Source organism: Harpia harpyja, chromosome 11 (genome assembly GCF_026419915.1).
Source record: "Harpia harpyja isolate bHarHar1 chromosome 11, bHarHar1 primary haplotype, whole genome shotgun sequence".
In the NCBI taxonomy this organism is placed as follows: domain Eukaryota; kingdom Metazoa; phylum Chordata; class Aves; order Accipitriformes; family Accipitridae; genus Harpia; species Harpia harpyja.
This window is the reverse complement of record NC_068950.1, coordinates 21,686,589-21,705,012: the sequence shown is the minus strand read 5'-3', so window position 1 is coordinate 21,705,012 and position 18,424 is coordinate 21,686,589. Positions and strand designations below refer to the sequence as shown.

At 37.7% G+C, this 18,424-nt stretch overlaps 1 protein-coding gene across 4 annotated transcripts in view; it reads left to right on the top strand.

Moving 5' to 3' along the window:
- The window catches only part of EEIG2 (EEIG family member 2), a 30,500-nt gene that overhangs the window by 8,453 nt on the left and 3,623 nt on the right, over positions 1-18,424 (top strand). For 3 of the 4 annotated variants that reach the window (XM_052801382.1, XM_052801383.1, XM_052801381.1), the window contains exons 2-10: positions 6,562-6,682; positions 7,311-7,340; positions 7,848-7,964; positions 9,185-9,231; positions 14,297-14,403; positions 15,351-15,446; positions 17,058-17,241; positions 17,331-17,458; positions 17,860-17,929. In XM_052801382.1, coding sequence (XP_052657342.1) covers positions 6,562-6,682; positions 7,311-7,340; positions 7,848-7,964; positions 9,185-9,231; positions 14,297-14,403; positions 15,351-15,446; positions 17,058-17,241; positions 17,331-17,458; positions 17,860-17,929 — 900 coding nt within the window. Of the gene's footprint in view, positions 1-5,325; positions 5,350-6,561; positions 6,683-7,310; positions 7,341-7,847; positions 7,965-9,184; positions 9,232-14,296; positions 14,404-15,350; positions 15,447-17,057; positions 17,242-17,330; positions 17,459-17,859; positions 17,930-18,424 lie in introns of those variants that run through there. The other variant, XM_052801384.1, reaches the window with a different exon arrangement.

Genomic DNA, 18,424 nt, shown 5'->3' with positions numbered 1-18,424 from the left:
AAGCACCTTCTGGACTGAGGCGAGTTGCTGTATAGTGCTATGAGATGCATTATGGGATGCAGGGGAAGAGGCTTATTAGGGGATGTTACATGAGGGGATGTAAAGCTGGGGGAAGGGATGAATTTAGGTGATTTGGGAAGGAACAAGTGTGGGGAAAGTAGAGAGGTCAGGGGACAAAAGGCCCAGTTCGGTATCAATAATTTGCTAGTTGGTACATTTTTCTGGCCATGCCCTGTTTCTAATGAGTGCAGTCTATTGTATCTTCATATTAAACTACATTCTAACTCTTTCCTGGGTGAAGGGCTCTCTGTTCAGTGTTTATGGAGGGGTCTGAGTGCCAGCAACTGGAGTCAAGACTGTATCAGAGGGCCTGGGTGTCTGTGGTGCCAGCAACGGGAGAGACCTGAGTGAGTGGATTCAAGTTGCAGCCGTGGGAATGAGACTGTGGGTCACAGGGGCCTGTGTGTCCATTGTGCCAGCAACTGGAGTGAGTGAGAGTCTTGGTGCCAGCAGCTGCCCTGGGATCATGGGCCAGAGCACCAGTGTGCCTGGGTGCCAGCAACTGGAGAGGCCGGATGAGTGAAAGCAAGTGCCAGCCACTGGGGTGGAACCAGGAGTCAGAGACCTGTGTGCCCGTGGTGCCAGCACCTGGACCGAGTGCAGGTGTGCGAGCGTGTAAATGCTATTAGGTATCAAGCTGGACTAGCTGTCAAGTAGGTGGTGTAGCCTGGGATATATAAGGGTCTTGGTAGCAGAGCTCTGTCCTGTTCAGCCAGAGAGTGGACTGGGATGAGGCTGTTGGTGCTGGCTGTCTCTGCGAGTGCTCCGTGTGTCTGTGATCTGTGTGGCCAGCTGTGTATGTGTGCTGTGTGTGGGTGCTTACCAGGAGTACATCTTCAGCCTTGCTACTGGTTGGATCTGGGGAGTGGAGCTGCAGCAGCCTCGCTTCTCTCAGCCTGTCTCATCAACATGATATATTTTGCCCTAAAAGAAGTAAGCAAAACTTAGGCAATACTGGAAAAGTTGCACTTGCTCAGAGATAACTCTTCTAAAGGCATTTTATTCACTGTACTCTGGACTCAGAGAACCTGGCCTCAACAATTCTTAGAAGTCCAAAGCAACCCTCCCATCAAACTACCAGCTTTAAAAAATAATAGTTATAACAACAATATTCCCATTTACTTCATGGAGTGAAAAAGCTATTTTTTCAAGGTATTTATAGTGAGTAGGTAACTCATGTTCTGTCCAAAAGCTGTAAGACGTCTAAGCAAACACTCCTTTCCTTAACATAAAGAAGCGTACTGACCCAATTGATTCCAAAATATTTCTAGAAGGAGTTTCTTGTGAAAGTAGTCTGATATAAAGACCAAATGGCATCTTAAAACTGAAAACAAATGCTCCCATTTTTTTTGTTTCTTCGGTGACCAATGATTCTAAAATAATTGCAGTAGAAAAACAATCTGTTTAACATAATCATCCCCTTAGGGCTAAATGTTATAATTGGCTGTCTAGAATAATTCAGATAAAAACTTGAATAAACAGTTTTCCAATTAATGGAACACAGTATTTTGGTAAATGTCCACAAGGAGTTTTGTCGTCTTTGTTTCTAAGCCTCTCCTGCTAAAGCTTTTCCATTTGGCAAGAAGGGATTTTTCCCATGACACTTAAGGTCCTTAAAAGTGATTTATATTTGCATTTGTAGCTATTTGCTGAAACAAGCCATTATTCATATCCTTATCCATGTGGAAATGAATAAACAATCTGCTGGTCATAAACACCCTAAAAAAAAAAAAAAAAAGAGCCCATCACTTGTTAACAAATTAGGATGAGGAGTTGACTGGATTAGGATTTGTTTTCTCTTTTGTGTTGGTTTTCTTGTGGATTTTCTCTTGTGGATCAGAAGAGGAAAAAACTAAGACTTTTATTCATCATTCTAAATTGCAATTGTGTACAGTACATAAAATACATATAGAAAATGACTTGTCTACAGCTGAAATCTTGCATTCGAAATTTAGTCAATGTGAAATTGTCCCTCTAAACTAAAAACAATTTGTTAAACTGATGGTAACTTAAACTATACTTTGGAATCATTTTATCTTAAAATATCTGTCTGTTCAATTTGTTCTTGGTTAGGTCTTACTGAGACCATTAGTTAAGTTACACCAAAGCACTACAACCTAGTATGTATTTGAATGCATCTTAGTAACTAAGATATATTTTGATTTATAAGCCAACTGGTTTTGCTTTGCATGCGGTAAAGCAACTGTGAGGCTCATAGGAAACTGACTCATAACGGAAAGCTTTCTCTAGCATGCACTGTAGCATAGGCACAGCTGCCAAGAAGTTATCTGGGTTCATTTCCATAGTAACCAATCAATATAACTTTATTTTCTAAAGGCCTTGCACTTGAACTAAGAAGCTTATAAGCTTAGATACTACTCTTTAAAGTTAAATGTTGTGATTATTTGACCTTTTTTTCCGCACGAGGGGAATAACTTGCTGGTGCTTTTCTTTACACAAAAACTACCTTCATTCAAATATGTCAAATTTTTCTTTACATAATGGAATTAGAAGGACTGTGTGGGGCAGGGGGGCAGTTGGTTGGGGGCAGATTGTGTACAAATGCTTCAAATATCTCATTCTTTAAAACAATGTGTCAGTGAAAGAAACTGATGCTTTTTTGGTGTCCTTATGAGGAGGAAGGGATATTCCAGGTTTTACTTGATTTTATTTTTGCAAGAATTAAAGCATCAGTATCTATAACTGAGGCCTTTTTACTGTAACTTTTACTTGTTTGTTTGTAAGAGAACTTAAAAACCTGATCATCCTATTTAATGTTTATTAAATTACTTCCCTGAATAAATCCTGACCTGTGATATGAGTGGATTGAGTCTTCCAAAAGCGTAGTGTTTTTGTGCTATCTTCCTTACTTGAACGATGATATACATATAGTAGTATTGGTATATTGAAGTAAATTCGAAAACCTTAAAGGTTTTAAGGACGCTTACGTTTCTCAAGCAGATGTTATTTACATTTATCTTGTATTTACAAGCAAAAATACATTTAATGTTCACTAAATTATCTTTTACTATAATGTTAGTGATGTCTGGAATACTATATAACTGTACAGTGTAAAGCTGCTTTGACTGTAGTTTGCAGTAGAGGTAGAAAGCTGTTCTGAGAAATAGAAACATAACCTGAACCGTAATACTGAGTTGTACAAAGATTTTGGCACGTTATTTTGACCTTATGAGTTTACAGAAACTTTTTTTTTTTTTTTTGAAAAAGTATTATTACTTCATAACTGGAACTATTACAGATGTAAAAACACCACAGGAACTTAACAAAATGATGAATAGGAGGAGAAGTGATTGTTACTGGTAGGCCCAATGGTATCCTGGGAGATAAGGGAAGGGTGGTAAGGGTGATGACAGCTGTCCTACTTGTATGATGAACAGATGCTATGGGAAGGGATTTTCTGACCTTTATGGATGCCAAGTGAACACTTTCAGTCTTGTAGCATTGTTTTATAGCCTTATAATGAATAGCAGATAATCTACATTGCTTCTAGTTTCCAAAAGGACACTCGAGGCTGGAAGTGTTTTGCAGATATTATTGGATGCATAGTAATGTGCACATGCAGGCTCCCCGTGGATTCATGGCCATAGCTGATACGCCTGGATCTGAAACTAGAGATAGAATGCAGGAGGAGGTTAAGTCAAAGGATTGGTAAGAATTCTTGCTCTTTGAGACTTAATAAAGGTTTGTATAATTGCATGCTTTTTAGTATTGATTAGATATTTCTGGTAAGATTTAATTTCATTAATTCTTTAAAGTCCAGTAAAACAGACAGACAGCTACAACAATCACTTTGTTTGGCAATGGCATTTTTAATTTTCCCTTTAATGTAGAGTGGTGTGTTAAAACTGACATTCTTACTCTGTGCTGAAACTAGAAATAAAATCTGATTCTGGGATTTTTTGTGTCTATGCATTTGGGGTTTTTTTGAGAGGAATACTACCAGTGTGCCAAAATGTGATGGTTTTAGTGAAAGAAAATCTTGACCAACCATATCACTTAGTTAATCTGCATTCAAGTTCACCTTCCTGCTCACTCTTTATAGTCTAACAAGCTCCCGAAAGTTAGGATAACTACCAGCAGGGTTGAGGCCATGAGCAATTCTATTGTCTTTCAGTATCAATGGAGGCCTGTTGCTTCTGGTGCTCACAAGAGGACATTAGTATTGTTTCATAAGTTTCTAGCATTCTCAATCTATCCTAATAGAACTGTTGACAGAAGGATCAGAGTACTACAGTGAATTTAATGACTTAAGGTAGTGACATAAATATCCCTTCTTTATCTGAAGCAAAACTTTGTAGTTAGCTTATGAAAAAGTTTTTTATCCTTTTTTCCTGCTTGTGGTAAAACAGTTCTTGATGTGGTGGTGTTTTTAAGAGAGGAGAGGGCCTTTTATTTCTTTGTTTTTAGGATTAGCTCAAAATGTTACTTAGAAAAAAAAGAACTTAAAGAAAATAATTCCTGGAGATTTAATTTCTAATTTAATTTCAGTAAGGCTGGGCCACTGTGTTCCTAGGAGTTGCGTGATCTTTAAGCACAGTGTTGTGAAACTTGCAAATACGCAGACCCCAGATACCTATGCACTTGGATAGATGTGTTCTGCTTTACAGTGGGCATCTAGTTGACTAGTTTCTTTACCTGAGAGTTGAGCAACTATCATGTAAGTGCTACAATAGTTATTCCTAGGTCTTCTAACTGCAACAAATGTTAGCAGTTATCAAATACCCCTTTAAGGTTGTATTCTACTTGATGACTTCTTGCCTGAGCCTGTTTCCAGTAGAGGATGTAACTATTTGTAATTTCCCTTTTTTGAATTCTGGTTCTATTTTGGATTTAAGCAACTCATATACTGGCAGTTCTGGATTTTTTTTTTTCCAAAGCACAGGAAAGTTTACAATGTAAAACATAAAAGATAGAAGGTGGATCATGGTGTACAGAGACTGTTCCTTTTAGGTCACATGCTTGAATATGACTCAGTGTTGTATCATCAGAATCCGTTAGTCTGTTGTGCTCATTAAACTGACTTGTTTTAGGCAGGCTAATTTATTCCTACCTTAGGAAGTCATGGTGCTGGTGAGTGCTGTAGCTGGCAGTCTCACCAATACAGCAAATCGGAGCTTTTGCGTGAGCCTTGCAATTCATCATTTCTCCACAGGTGTGATAAACTGACTCCAGCTTATGTGGAACTGTAGAATACTACCTCAGTTAAAGACGTCAAACTAGATCTTCAATAATAAGCTGCTGTAAGAAGTTGATATAAAACATAGGAATGTATGTATTAGAAAAATGGAATAGAAAGGAAAGGACAAATATTGCTTTAATATGTGAAGACTGTACTTGAACGATTAGAGTGGTAGAAGAAATTATCAGTTTCTTGACCGTTCCAAGTTCTGAGTTTAGAAACATGGGACTAGAAAAGAGCTTTTGATCACTGAGGCAGGTCCCTCAGAATCACAGTCCTTATGTCCCCTGTTATTGACAAACTGGCCAAACTTGTCTTTAATTACAGTAAGATTTTTTTTGCTCCTACTTCTTTTATTTGAAGGCTGTTATAGAAACTTGCTCTGTGGTTTGAGACCTTGTAATTTTCAGTTTTAAATGGGTGTTTGATTATGCCTTATTTTGGTCCTAACCACTTTTCATTTGACTTAAAGTTATTTGGTCTCTGAAGTGTTTGAATCACTAGTGTATTTTTATTATATGTAATTTTTTCTTATAAGATACAGGAGTTTTCCGTTTGTCCTCCCTGTACCTGTTCATTTTGGAGTCTTCTTGCTCAGCCAGAGTTACCCAAACAGAATAATGTGTTCTGTTTGAGCCTTACATAATAACATTAATATAGCTGAAAGCATCCTACATTTTGCCTTTTTTTCAGCTGCATCATATTGTCAGGTTGTAATCCTCCTGCAATGAACAAATCTGTTCAGATATTGGTTGTCTTATTTTGCTCTGAAATGGCAAGGTCCCAGTATGTAGCTGAAATTCTTGTTTGCCCCAAGTGCATTACTTTGTATCTGGTTATTATATATCATCTCCTTTGTACTTTTCCAGGCCTCAAATTTATCTACTTCTGCTTGTATGATGTTCCCTTTCTCTGTATTGAAATACTACTTGTCAAAGAAGGTATCTTGAGCACATTCCAAAGCTCAGCAGCTTGGATGACAGTGCCTGGGAGCTAATGTTCAGGAAGACTTCACTCTTCTGAGGCAAACTGGAGAAATCACGGTCTCATTCATTTGCAGAAACACATAGTTGTTGAATTTTCTGTAGGTCTAATATTGTGTTCAAGGTTTGAAACAGTTATTACTCTTGCTACACAAAGAGAAGAATGAAGGATGATTATTCAGGCCTTGGATCAGATTTTGCGTGAAGTGACCACTCTACAAACAGTGGAACCTGTGTTTGTTCTTGAGCTGTCCTATTGCATTTTATGGTCCTGAATATATATGCAACTGATACTAAGCATATGTTCTCTATTTCCAGGGAGGTAGTACAGGCCAACTGTGTCCGCTGGAAGAAAAAGTTCTTATTTATGTGTAAAATCAGTGCCAGTGCCACAACGGGAATTCTGGATACTTGCATTTGCAGGGTGTCTGTACGGAAGGTAAGTAGCTCTTTTTCCCTCCTCTCCTCTTTCCCTGTTCTTTCTTCACTTCTTTTGGTTTAATTTTTAAATATCTGATAAACTTCATAAAGCAAATTTTAGCTGCAACCGTGTCAGGTATTCTTCTAGTCAAAATTCCGTAGTAATCTTATTAATTACCTTAGCTTGACTAATTCATGGTTTTTTACATTCTTATTGAAAAGAACACTTACTCCAGCAGGATCGCAAATGAATTGCTCATTGGTCTTTACAAAATTGCCCCTTGATAGATACTTCTAGTAAGCAGCAGTAAACTTAGAAGCCTTGAACTGTGCTAAGTACCAGAATTTTGTATGCAGCACTTCCTGCCTTTGGGGTTAGACTTTGCAAGAGCCAAGTGCTGGTCTGCATCAGGCACTCACCCTTCCCCCTCTCCGCAAGATGACAGTCTCCTGCTGGCCTGCACCAAGAACATTATTAATATTAAGTTCTAAATGACAACAGTACAGCCTAGCAAATGTGTGTTGAGCTATTTTAAAATGAAGATTAGTATTTGCTTTTCTAAAAAAACAAAACAAACCAAACAAAAAGCCTCAGTCAGTATCTTTAATGGCTTAATGGCATGGGTTTTTTTCTTTTTTTTTTCTAGGAGTTAAAAGGAGGAAAGGCATATGCAAAGGTAAATTGAGATGTATCTAATTTTGCCTATGAATTAGCTTTTATTTCTTGTCATTTTATGCCCTTTTAAAGTAACTCCAGAATAGTACTCTAATACCCATGATTTCATTATATGTATTATAATGACACTGGGGTTTGGAACTTTTGATCAGTGTGTTTAATAAGTATGTAAGAATATTATACCACCAGAATATTTTTTTCTTTCCATTTAGTATGCTGAAAGGGTTGATAAAAGTAAACCCTTCTGCATGTGTTAACTTTTAAAAATAAACTCTCCTTGTTCTTTTTTCTTTTGAGACTTTAATTTTTAATTGAAAATAGAGCTATGCAGAATTTGACATTCAAAGTTTGTTTTCTGTTTTTTGCCTTGAGCCGCTCCATTTAATGGGCATCCTCTTATTCATATTTGAGGGAAACTGCTGTTGATTGGCAGTCAATATTGTGCATGTAGCAAGTACCTTCATTTAGTAATATGCTTACTACTAACTTTGTAATTTTCTCTTAACAGCTGGGATTTGCAGATCTAAATCTAGCAGAGTTTGCTGGATCGGGAAATACCACTCGTCGCTGTTTACTGGAAGGTTATGATACCAAAAATACAAGACAGGATAACTCCATTCTCAAAGTACGTTGTTTCCTTTATCGTACTTAAACTAATAAAGCAGAGAACAAGTGGTATTATTAAGCACTTAATGAAATTTAAAACATATTTGCTGAACCTCTTTCTAGAAGGAAAACTATTTAAAGTAAAAACATTAGTGTTGTTTAGAAAGAATCATTAAAATCCATGCAGTCAGAAATAGAATTTGTCCTATTCTTTGAAATGGAGATGGATAGCTGTAAAATAAAAGTTTTCAAAAGGTATTCCTATTTTAACAGGAAATGAAAAATTGAATAGGGAAGCACGATGAAAAAGTTAATACATTCATATAAATGTAGCAATTATATCTTTAAGACTGGGCAACTTCCTGTGCAGCTTTTCTAAGAGTGAATCTCTTAATTGGCTTATTTATGTATAAGCCAGCTTCAACACCTCCATGACTCCTGGAACTTTCCATTTTCTATTTCATAGTAATCAATGTAACAACTGGTGAACATTGTTTGAAGAAACCTACCCTCCTGTCCTCTCCCATTAGTCCAGGGAGTTTAAAAAATTCAATAACCTGCATTAACTTGAAAATAATTACATACAGAATGTTACAAGTAAATTTTTTTTAAATTTCTTTTCCTACCAAGACACCAGGATTAATTTCTCATACTATTGAGTATACCGTTTAAGCATGCACTTTCTGATTTCTTTAAGACAGTCATAGACTTTTTCCAGAAAAAATTTTAATTGATGGCTTTGACCCCGCTAACAAGCCTTCTCAATGCGTTGTTGTCCTATGGCATTATTTACCTTTCGTGCTTTTACTTTATCTCAGATGTTAGAACAACCCGTTCTTGTATGCTAACAGTTTGCTAAACATTCTTGGCAAAGAACATACTTCAGCATGCACTGTTTTAAACAATATTCTGTTTGCTCATTAATCTTTCAGATTTCCTGTCTCTATTTTTCCCTTGAAGCCATCTTAACTATTCATGATTCTATGATTCTTCTTGATCTCTTGCAGAATCTTGTATGTGCAACTATGTTGCTTTAAATGCTATTTTGTGTTGTTTGCATGTGTACTAAGAAAAAAGATGTAGTTTTTTGCATAGTGTGTTTATTTGCGTATGTGATGATGCCATTTTATTTTGCTTAAATGTAAGATTTGTGGCAAGTATAACTTAGTGACATGACCATGTATCACAGACCAATTCCATTTTTTTTCTTACAGTGGGTTTTGTTTTCTTAATGTGTAGGTTTTGATCAACATGCAGCTAATGTCCGGAGACCCATGCTTTAAAATGTAAGTTTATGAAAAATCTGTGTGGGATAGTGTTTTGGTCATACATTCCATGTTCAGAATTACACTTCTAGTTTGCATTTATGAATCTCTCCAACCTCGCAACAATGTTAAAAAAAAAAAAAAGAAAAAAGGCACAAACAAATGGGATGGTAGCTGAATAATGGCTAACGTGGTAAAAATACCAGTAGGAGTATCATAGTTCTCCTTGCTGTTAAATACTTAGTATATTTTTAAGCAAAGAATACTAGCCTGTACATCTGTAATTAAAAAAAAAAAATAATCAAAGAAACACTTAAGGGAAACTGTTCCTGCAGCAAGCTTATATAAATATACTTGGTGTGGGGTGACCTGACTAATACTTGTGTTTGGAAAATGTGCTGTTACACCTTTTATTCACAAGTCTCAGGTGATTTTAAAAGATTTATTTTCAAAAAAACCAGAAGTGTGATATGACTTAGTACAAGAGAAAGCACTTACAGATATTTAGTTAGCAAAGACATTATGCAACTTAGTAAAAGATGCAAGAGGTAATATCTGAGGGGGGAACTAGCTAGGAAAATACACTGCTATATATTGGGGATCCTTTGGCCTTATTTTCTTTAATGTGTAGTTAAGGAAATGTAATAGTTTTGCTAGAGCACGTTAGCTTCCATAACTAACCACAGAACAGAAAAATCACACATGCTAGGGAAAAACCTAGTCTTGAATGAGATGAAATTGTTGCCTTCTTTCTAGACTAAGAAGCCATTTTGTTATGAGGCACCCAAGCTTTATGGATAACTAAACTGAATCAGTACAATTGGCAAGTTTCCTATTTCCAGAGAACACCACTATCTTGCTAACCATATCTTGCTAACCATGCCTTAATTATCCTGATCAGTAGGAAGTGAAGAACTCTCACGTCATTTGTATTATACAAGATATTTTATAATAATCTGAAAGCCATTCATCACATTGTTATACTGAAACTAGTAGGAGATGGAATCAAAATGAGAGGACGTATTTTCTTCCCACAACATGTGATTAAGCTCTGGAACTCCTTGCTACTACACATTGTGAATAATAAAAGCTCAAGAAAGAATTAAGACAGATTCCTGAATAAAAAATTACTGAGGGCTATTAAGTATAAAACATCAGATGAGGCTTAAGAAATACCTAACTTACAGATGAGGAGATGCAGGAAGAATATTCAGGAGATACATTACTATGTGTGCCGTATTCTCTCAGCATCTGTTGTTTGCTGCTGACAGAAACAGGATGCAAGGCTAGACAGACCTTTGGTCTGAGACAACATGCTTGTTCTCATGTTAGCCCTTTCAAAAACAATCTAAGGCAGAGTTCCAAGTATTACATATAACTTGAAAAGAATAAATGAGCTTAAGGAAAACAATCTGGAAAAAATTGCTAGCTTCACCCTTGTTATGTCAGTCTCAACTTTTTGTGTACGTTCTCAACTTTCATTTATACTTTCAGACCTTATGCTGGATCAAAGATATTTTCCATTGTAAAGATAGAGCGTTTGCTTACGAACTACTACACTAAAACACTTTTACTTCATTACAGATTAGGTTTCCTATTCAAAATACTCTCATAAATGGAATTTAAACTCATCTTTTGTCAGATTAATGCAGGTAATCAATGTCCCTCTGAATAATCCAATGAAGAGGGATAATAATCTCATACAGGCTTAATCTGTAGCAGTAAACATATATTGAAGTCTTTATTAAGTAAAAAAGGTTGTGTTTAAAGTGAAATGAGGCTGAAGCTCCAAGAAAAGCAGCACTGACCTAACTCAGTCTGAGGTACAAGTATGAAGTAACTCATGGTTCGAGGTAGGTTCTGGTGTAATTAAGAAATTGAGAACCAGTTTCTGTAGCAACTAGAGACTTTGTGCATTACTGCTGTGGCTGTATCCTAACCATTGTTACTGAGGAGATCTGAGAACATTGCCTGCACCAGTCTAGCTCAGGTGATTCACCACAGGAACTCTTCAGTGTCCCCTTACACCACTAATGGCCCTTTATCCTCTCTGCTTCTAACCTTCAATAAGAATAGAACACTGTAAAATCTCATCTTGTGCTTACTGAATAAATAGTAAGAGGGTATTACCTGAATTTGTTTGATTGGGCAAAGCTTTTCTGTATCCCTAGTTATTTAGCAACTCTTGATTTACTTTTGAGTCGGACCTATTAACAAATACATCACTGGTACTGATAAACAATTTCTCAAAGGCAACTAACTGATCATTAGTCTTGTATACTTGTTGGGCAGTAGAGTGTTTTGGACTGCTTAAAGAATCACCTCCAATGGTATTAGCAAAAATGATTTAATAGGAATTTATATAAAAGCATGACTTCACAGAATTCGATGGCAAGGTTCACTCTATTACTTAATACATGGATGAAACGCACAAAGGAAAATTAAGTTAGAATCAAACTAACATTATGTACACAGAGACTGAAGATGCAATAGGGTAAAAGAGAAACATACAAAGAAAAATCGAGTTAGAATTGATTTCTCGTGATTTGTACAGAGATCGGGAATGTAAAAAGGGTAGGGAAGACCCTCCCGTTGAGTCACGAGGTTCAGAGAAGACCCTCTTGCTTTCTAAACTCCTGTTGGAGTCTAGGTGCGGCTGGATCTACTCCTAGTCCCAGACTTGGGCAACCGTTTATGTCTAATGGAATAAAAAGGTAGGGGAAACCCTCCCGTTGAGTCATGAGGTTCAGAGAAGACCCCCTTGCTTTCTAAACCTCTGTCGGAGTCTAGGTGCGGCTAGATCAACTCCTAGTCTCAGACTTGGTCGACGGTTTATATCTAAAGAGATTGAGTATAACAGTAGCCTGAAATTCATTCACAGTCAAATGAAGTTCACAACAGTAATGTAAGTATAGATTTGAAAAGCAATATTGGTAATATACTTGCTATAGAATATTCAGGTTAGTACATACACACATGCATAAAGACACTAAGAGATATACATAAGCGAGTAAAGGAGGTATACCTGTTAAAAATTCCCCTCGAGTTCCGTGAAAATGCTCACATCAAATGCTTCGGCATCCTTCTCAATGGGCGAAGGGTTGAGCCTGAAGGAGCAGAGAGTATCAGCCCAAGTCTTGTCTGCTTTCAGTGACAAGACCTCCAATTTTTGCAAACAGGAAAGTCTGCGAGCTCTGAGAGGCATCCCACTCAGAGGGGTATGCCGGTCGCAGCCTGCTGCGATCCAGGAGAGCTCAAAGCATCCCACTTAGTACTGCTGTTTATACGTTTGGGAGATGATTGACTTTTGTCATCAACAAATTACTGGGATTCAAGTTGTGCTGGTACCATTACGCATGAGTTACGAGTCAGATAAGGAAGGCTCCAGGGCTGTCAGAGAATGAATTAAGATTCAGATACGGGATGCTCCAAGATAGTTAGGAGAGGACTGAGATATGTCTCAAGGTTGTCAGGAGAGAACCAATTATCTCTACTCCCGTCCCCCACCTCCGCCAGCCAGCAGGAGTCCTTGGGTCAGTCAGCATGACTCCCTGTCTTAGCCATGCAAGAGTTCCTGGTACAGTCAAGAGACATTTAACTGCCCAACTCATTACACTTATGCTAAGGCCTAGCAAGACTTTCTGAGTTTGTAGATCAGCCCAGAGAGGGGGAAGAAATGCACCACCAGAATACTAATAAAACAATGTATTTCTGTTCTTTCTTGGCTGGTACTGAAGGAGTTGAAATTAGTACCTAAATAGTTTTCTGGCTCCCTAAGAAAAAATCTCTAACTGAAATTATTCAGACTTGGCATTTTCTTATGATGATATAACCATTTCCTAGAACGTAAGCTTTCAACACAAACAGAACAAAAAATTTATCTAATCCAGATGTCCTTCGTAGAAGGAAAAATAAACCTTAAAACAATTTCACAATCTGGGATCAGCTACATATTTTATGAAGAAGCCTAGAAGGCTTGATGTTTGATCTGAGGTGACATCCCTGAAATCTTTCAGTTCTTGCTTTCAAAAGTATGTTATGCAGTTAAGTCACACAAGCATTGTATTTCTAGAAGTGCTTTTTCTCTTACTCTCTTAACTTTCAAATGTAACATGAGGGGTATGTTACTGTACATAAAGACAGTGACCAATTTATTGAATATGTCAAATCTAAAAATGTCAACAAATATCCATTTGTATGCAGACCAACAGTCTGTTCCCAAAGTCAAAAATAACAAAGCATGAAAAAAACTGTAGGTAACATCTTGAAATGTATTTTAGTTGTGTTTGCTTGCAAGAGAAGACTACTTTCACTTTGTCATTTTCTAATTAGTTTCTTTTGCACTAGCAAAACATAAACTTAGAATTTTATTAACTTTAATAAAATATATCCCTTTGGGTCTTGGTATAATCTGAAACACGCATTTAAGCTTTATTAAAATCTTTTTTAATATTGAGCCAAATTTAAATTATGGTGTGCGTGATGCTTTTTTTATTTTGCAGGAGGTAGAATTTAGAGGGGAATACATGGATATGGTAACATAGGCCCCTTTGTTAGGAGCGGGAGGGTTATCAGCTCAGAATCTCCTCATGTACTGTAACAGAGATGAAACAAAGCCAGGAGTACATCACAGTGCACTATCCAAGTAGGCCAACTGTCATTGTGTGGATTTTGGTTTTTTTAATTTACTGTCTCATCATGTATTCCATGAAGTACTGAATTATATATATTTTTAGCACGTAAATTATCCTGTGATTCATACACTGAAAAAAAAATAATTTAGAACTTCAAAATAAACACTTCACCAATCATCAAAAAAGGAAAAGCATTTCCAAGGATCCCCAGAAGCCTGAAGGACTGAGCAGATGGATTTTGTAAAATGTCCTTAAGCTCCATAGCAATAGCCTTTTTTTTTTTCCTTTTTTTTTCTTCTTAACAGGGGGCTAGGCAGCATGATTTGAGAAAAAAGTTACAAGCCTATTAACTTGAAGCACAGCATGAACTATGCTGATTTACTTGAAAAGAAAAATCTGTGCTGATCAATTTGGAGGGATTACAGCAAATCTTAACCACCTTTTTCTTACAGGCCTCCTTCCACAGCAATGTCTATAGCAATTGTTGGAGAACCAGAATCTTTGCATCAAGACAGGAAAGGTGGAGAAAACTTAAAAGTAGTACATCTGGGCATGGCAGGTATAAAATAATGCTCTTAATTTCTCAATTTTTTTATAACTGGCTTCATAGCTTCAAGGAGATATACAAAATACTTCAAATCTTAAAGGGATGCTGACAGTTGGCCCACAAAGGGACCTTCTTTCGTTATTTGTTGAGACACACTCTCCTAGATAACATCAGTAGAATCTCTCTTTTTTACTTTTGCAACAGTTTATTTAATGGAAAGAAAGACCAGAAATTGGATTGATAGCCTGCCTTCTTTTTAACATTTAAAATCTTTCATTTTCTGTGTGACACATTTCTTGATTTGCTTTGGATTTTTATTTTGACTGAACATTTAATCTGGCCCTTGATTTTCAACATATGAATCATAGGAATATGCATAACTGAGTAAATTTTGAGTGGTAAAAGTTCTAAGTATTGTTTAAAATTGAAGTAGTTACTCTGAAATTTAGAGTATTAGAAAAAAAAATACTATTAAAACACTTTATTACAGGTTGAAATTTGGGGGTGGTTGTGGGGTTTTTTGTTTGTTTTTAACAAGCTTCAGGCTCTTACATAGCTTAGTCATTTCCACCCTAAACACAGCTTAAGTTGTCTTAACCACAGTTACTTTTTCAGCCAGAAAACATCTAGCACACCATTCTACTATGGTACTATGGAAAGCATGGTAATCTCTTTAACGTTGACAGTGTAGACAAATCTAGAACTACATTTCATACAAATCTTTCTAACCCAACCGTACTCTCTGATTTACTCAGAAACTTTTTTTTTTTTTAAGGTATGCATGTTTGTTAACATACATGCTATTTTTGCAGCACTTGAATCTTCAAAGGGTTTGTAGAAAACCAGTGTCAAGTCCCTAATCCCTCTGGGAAATCTGACATTTGAATCTAATCAAGATTACAGGCAAAGTAATAACAAAGCTGACTTTAGCAACAGTATCTGACTTGCACATGTTGCAGATGTCTCATCAAAGAGTGCTTCAGTCCCAGATGAACTTGGTGCATGTGGACATTCCAGGACATCAAGCTATGCAAGTCAGCAGTCAAAACTGTCAGGTAGCTGTTAACAATTTTGTTATGAATTGTTGGGGTTTATTTACTTTCACAGTTTTAGACTGTAAAAAATAAGTATACTTTATATGTTTAAAAAAATGGTTTGAAGTTGAAAGCTTTTTCCTAGGAGTTTCAGGTGTGGGGATGGTAACATTTTTTTCCTCTTAAAAGCACAATGAATTATCTGTTTGAATGTGAGACAGCTTTTTCCCTTAGCTTCCACCAATTCATAGAATCATAGAATCATTTAGGTTGGAAAAGACCTTCATGATCATCGAGTCCAACCATCATCCATGCCCACTAAACCATGTTATGGAGTACCCCATCTACGCACTTTGAATACCTCCAGGGATGGCGACTCAACCACTTCCCTGGGCAGCCTATTCCAATGTCTGACAACCCTCTCATTAAAGAAATTTTTCCTAATATCTAACCTAAATCTCCCTTGCTGCAACGTGAGGCCATTTCCTCTCGTCCTATCTCCAGCCACCTGACAGAAGAGACCAGCACCCCCCTCACTACAACTCCCCTTCAGGTAGTTGTAGAGAGCGATAAGGTCTCCCCTCAGCCTCCTCTTCTCCAGACTAAACAGCCCCAGCTCCCTCAGCCGCTCCTCATAAGACTTGTGCTCCAGGCCCCTCACCAACTTGGTTGCCCTTCTCTGGACACGCTCCAGCACCTCAATGTCTTTCCTGTAGTGAGGGGCCCAAAACTGAACACAGTACTGGAGGTGCGGCCTCACCAGTGCCGAGTACAGGGGAACAATCACCTCCCTGCTCCTGCTGGCCACACTATTTCTGATACAGGCCAGGATGCCGTTGGCCTTCTTGGCCACCTGGGCACACTGCTGGCTCATATTCAGCCGGCTGTCAACCAGCACCCCCAGGTCTTTCTCTGCCAGGCAGCTTTCCAGCCACTCTTCCCCAAGCCTGTAGCGCTGCATGGGGTTGCTGTGACCCAACTGCAGGACCCGGCACTTGGCCTTGTTGAACCTCATACGATTGGCCTCAGCCCATCGATCCAGCCCGTCCAGATCCCTCTGTAGAGCCTCCCTACCCTCAAGCAGATCGACCCTGCCTCCCAACTTGGTGTCATCTGCAAACTTGCTGAGGGTGCACTCAATCCCCTCATCCAAATCATTGATAAAGATATTAAACAGAACTGGCCCCAATACTGAGCCCTGGGGAACACCACTTGTGACCCGCCGCCAACTGGATTTCACCCCATTCACCACAACCCTCTGGGCTCGTCCATCCAGCCAGTTTTTCACCCAGCAACATATCTGAATGAGATTTTTACCTCTTCCATGTGTAAAAACTAATAACTTACAAATGGAGACTTAGCTCTAAAAGCTGAAGGGGAAGTAATGACACCAAGTCATTATATTTGTTAGGAAGCAAGAGTTATTTAGAACAAAAAGAGAACAGCATGTGCTAGAATACAAAACTTGAAGTGAATGGCCTAGGTGGTGTATGCACATACATTCATAAGGCTTTTGAAGTCTCTTTATAAGAAGAGAAAGCACAAATTCTGCTTTCAGGATGGTAAAATATAAGTAATGACCTTGGCTGTCAAGAACATACCTAACCTAGCTCTCCTGCACTTTCCCAACAGGATATAGCACATGTCACTCTAGATCATCCAGCCTGTCTGAACTCTGCCACAGGAGAAACACCTCGGTGGGTAGTACCTCAATAGGAATTGGAAGTATTCTAGAGCCATGTGAAGAGACTAAGCCAAAAGTAACCGAAGCTAATATTGATACATCTGTTAAAGATGTATCAGAAAAACTCTGCAGGTACACTTAACTTGAAAGCCTTATGTAGCAGAAGTAAAATATAATTTACTACATCACTTCTAAGAGCTCTAAATATATATTTTTTGCAGACATCCTGTAAAGCAAGACTCTGTGGAGTCACAGCTGAAGAGAGTTGATGCTACCAGAGTTGATGCTGATGATATAGTTGAAAAAATACTCCAGAGTCAAGACTTCAGTTTAGACTCAAGTGCAGAAGGTATGGAGATAAATAAGGAAGCTTAGGGAAAATTGATGTACATTACAGGCCTTAGGAAAATCCACTCTCTGCATAGTCCCTGTTGCTTGTAATCATAAGGACTGTGCATATGGATCACTACATTTTCTGCTTCATCCTGTCTCCCAGAAGTTGAAAAGACCCTTGCATGACTCAGGTAACTTTCCCAGAGAATTAATTTAAGCCAGAAAAGAAAAGAGCAGGGGCAAATCTATGACGAAGGTAGTTCCTCCAACCTATACCATGTGAAGTTTTGTTCTTCATTACTTAAAACATTTGCATCTGAAAGTATCAGTTATAAAACTGGTAGATTTAAAATTACTTAGTTTTAGCTAGGGCAACATTAAAGGAAGCTAACATATTTTAATTCCCTTGCTTTTTAGAAGAAGGTTTAAGATTATTTGTGGGCCCTGGTGGAAGCACTTCTTTTGGAAGCCATCATTTACCTAACAGGTATGTAGCCTGAACAACTAATCCATAGGTAATACTAAACAAAAATGCATCTTATACAGCAGTTATTCTGCATATACATTCTTGATCTTTGTATCTTTCTATTCTCTATCATTTAAAAGCACCAAAAGAGCTAGACTGTCGGGTTTTAAAACAAAACCCGTAGGTTAGTTCCAAAATAGAACTTATGTGTCAGCCATAAGAATTATAATTTTCAGAGGTTCTGAAGAGTCTTAGTTCCAAAGTTTTCAGATTCAGTATGGACACCGGAAACAGGCACCAGTTTGGAATCTTAGCTCTATAGACTTGCTATGTTACTCTCTGGAGCTGGACGAAAGTCTTATGTGTTTTACTCATCTACCTTTACAGTATCAAACTTCTAAGTCTTCCTGATAACAAGCCTAATTTTCTTCAGTTTTGCTCACAACTCCTGTTTCCATATGCTACACTATTCCTGTTTCAATGGTTTGTTCATCATTCAACTATTTGTAGCCCTAA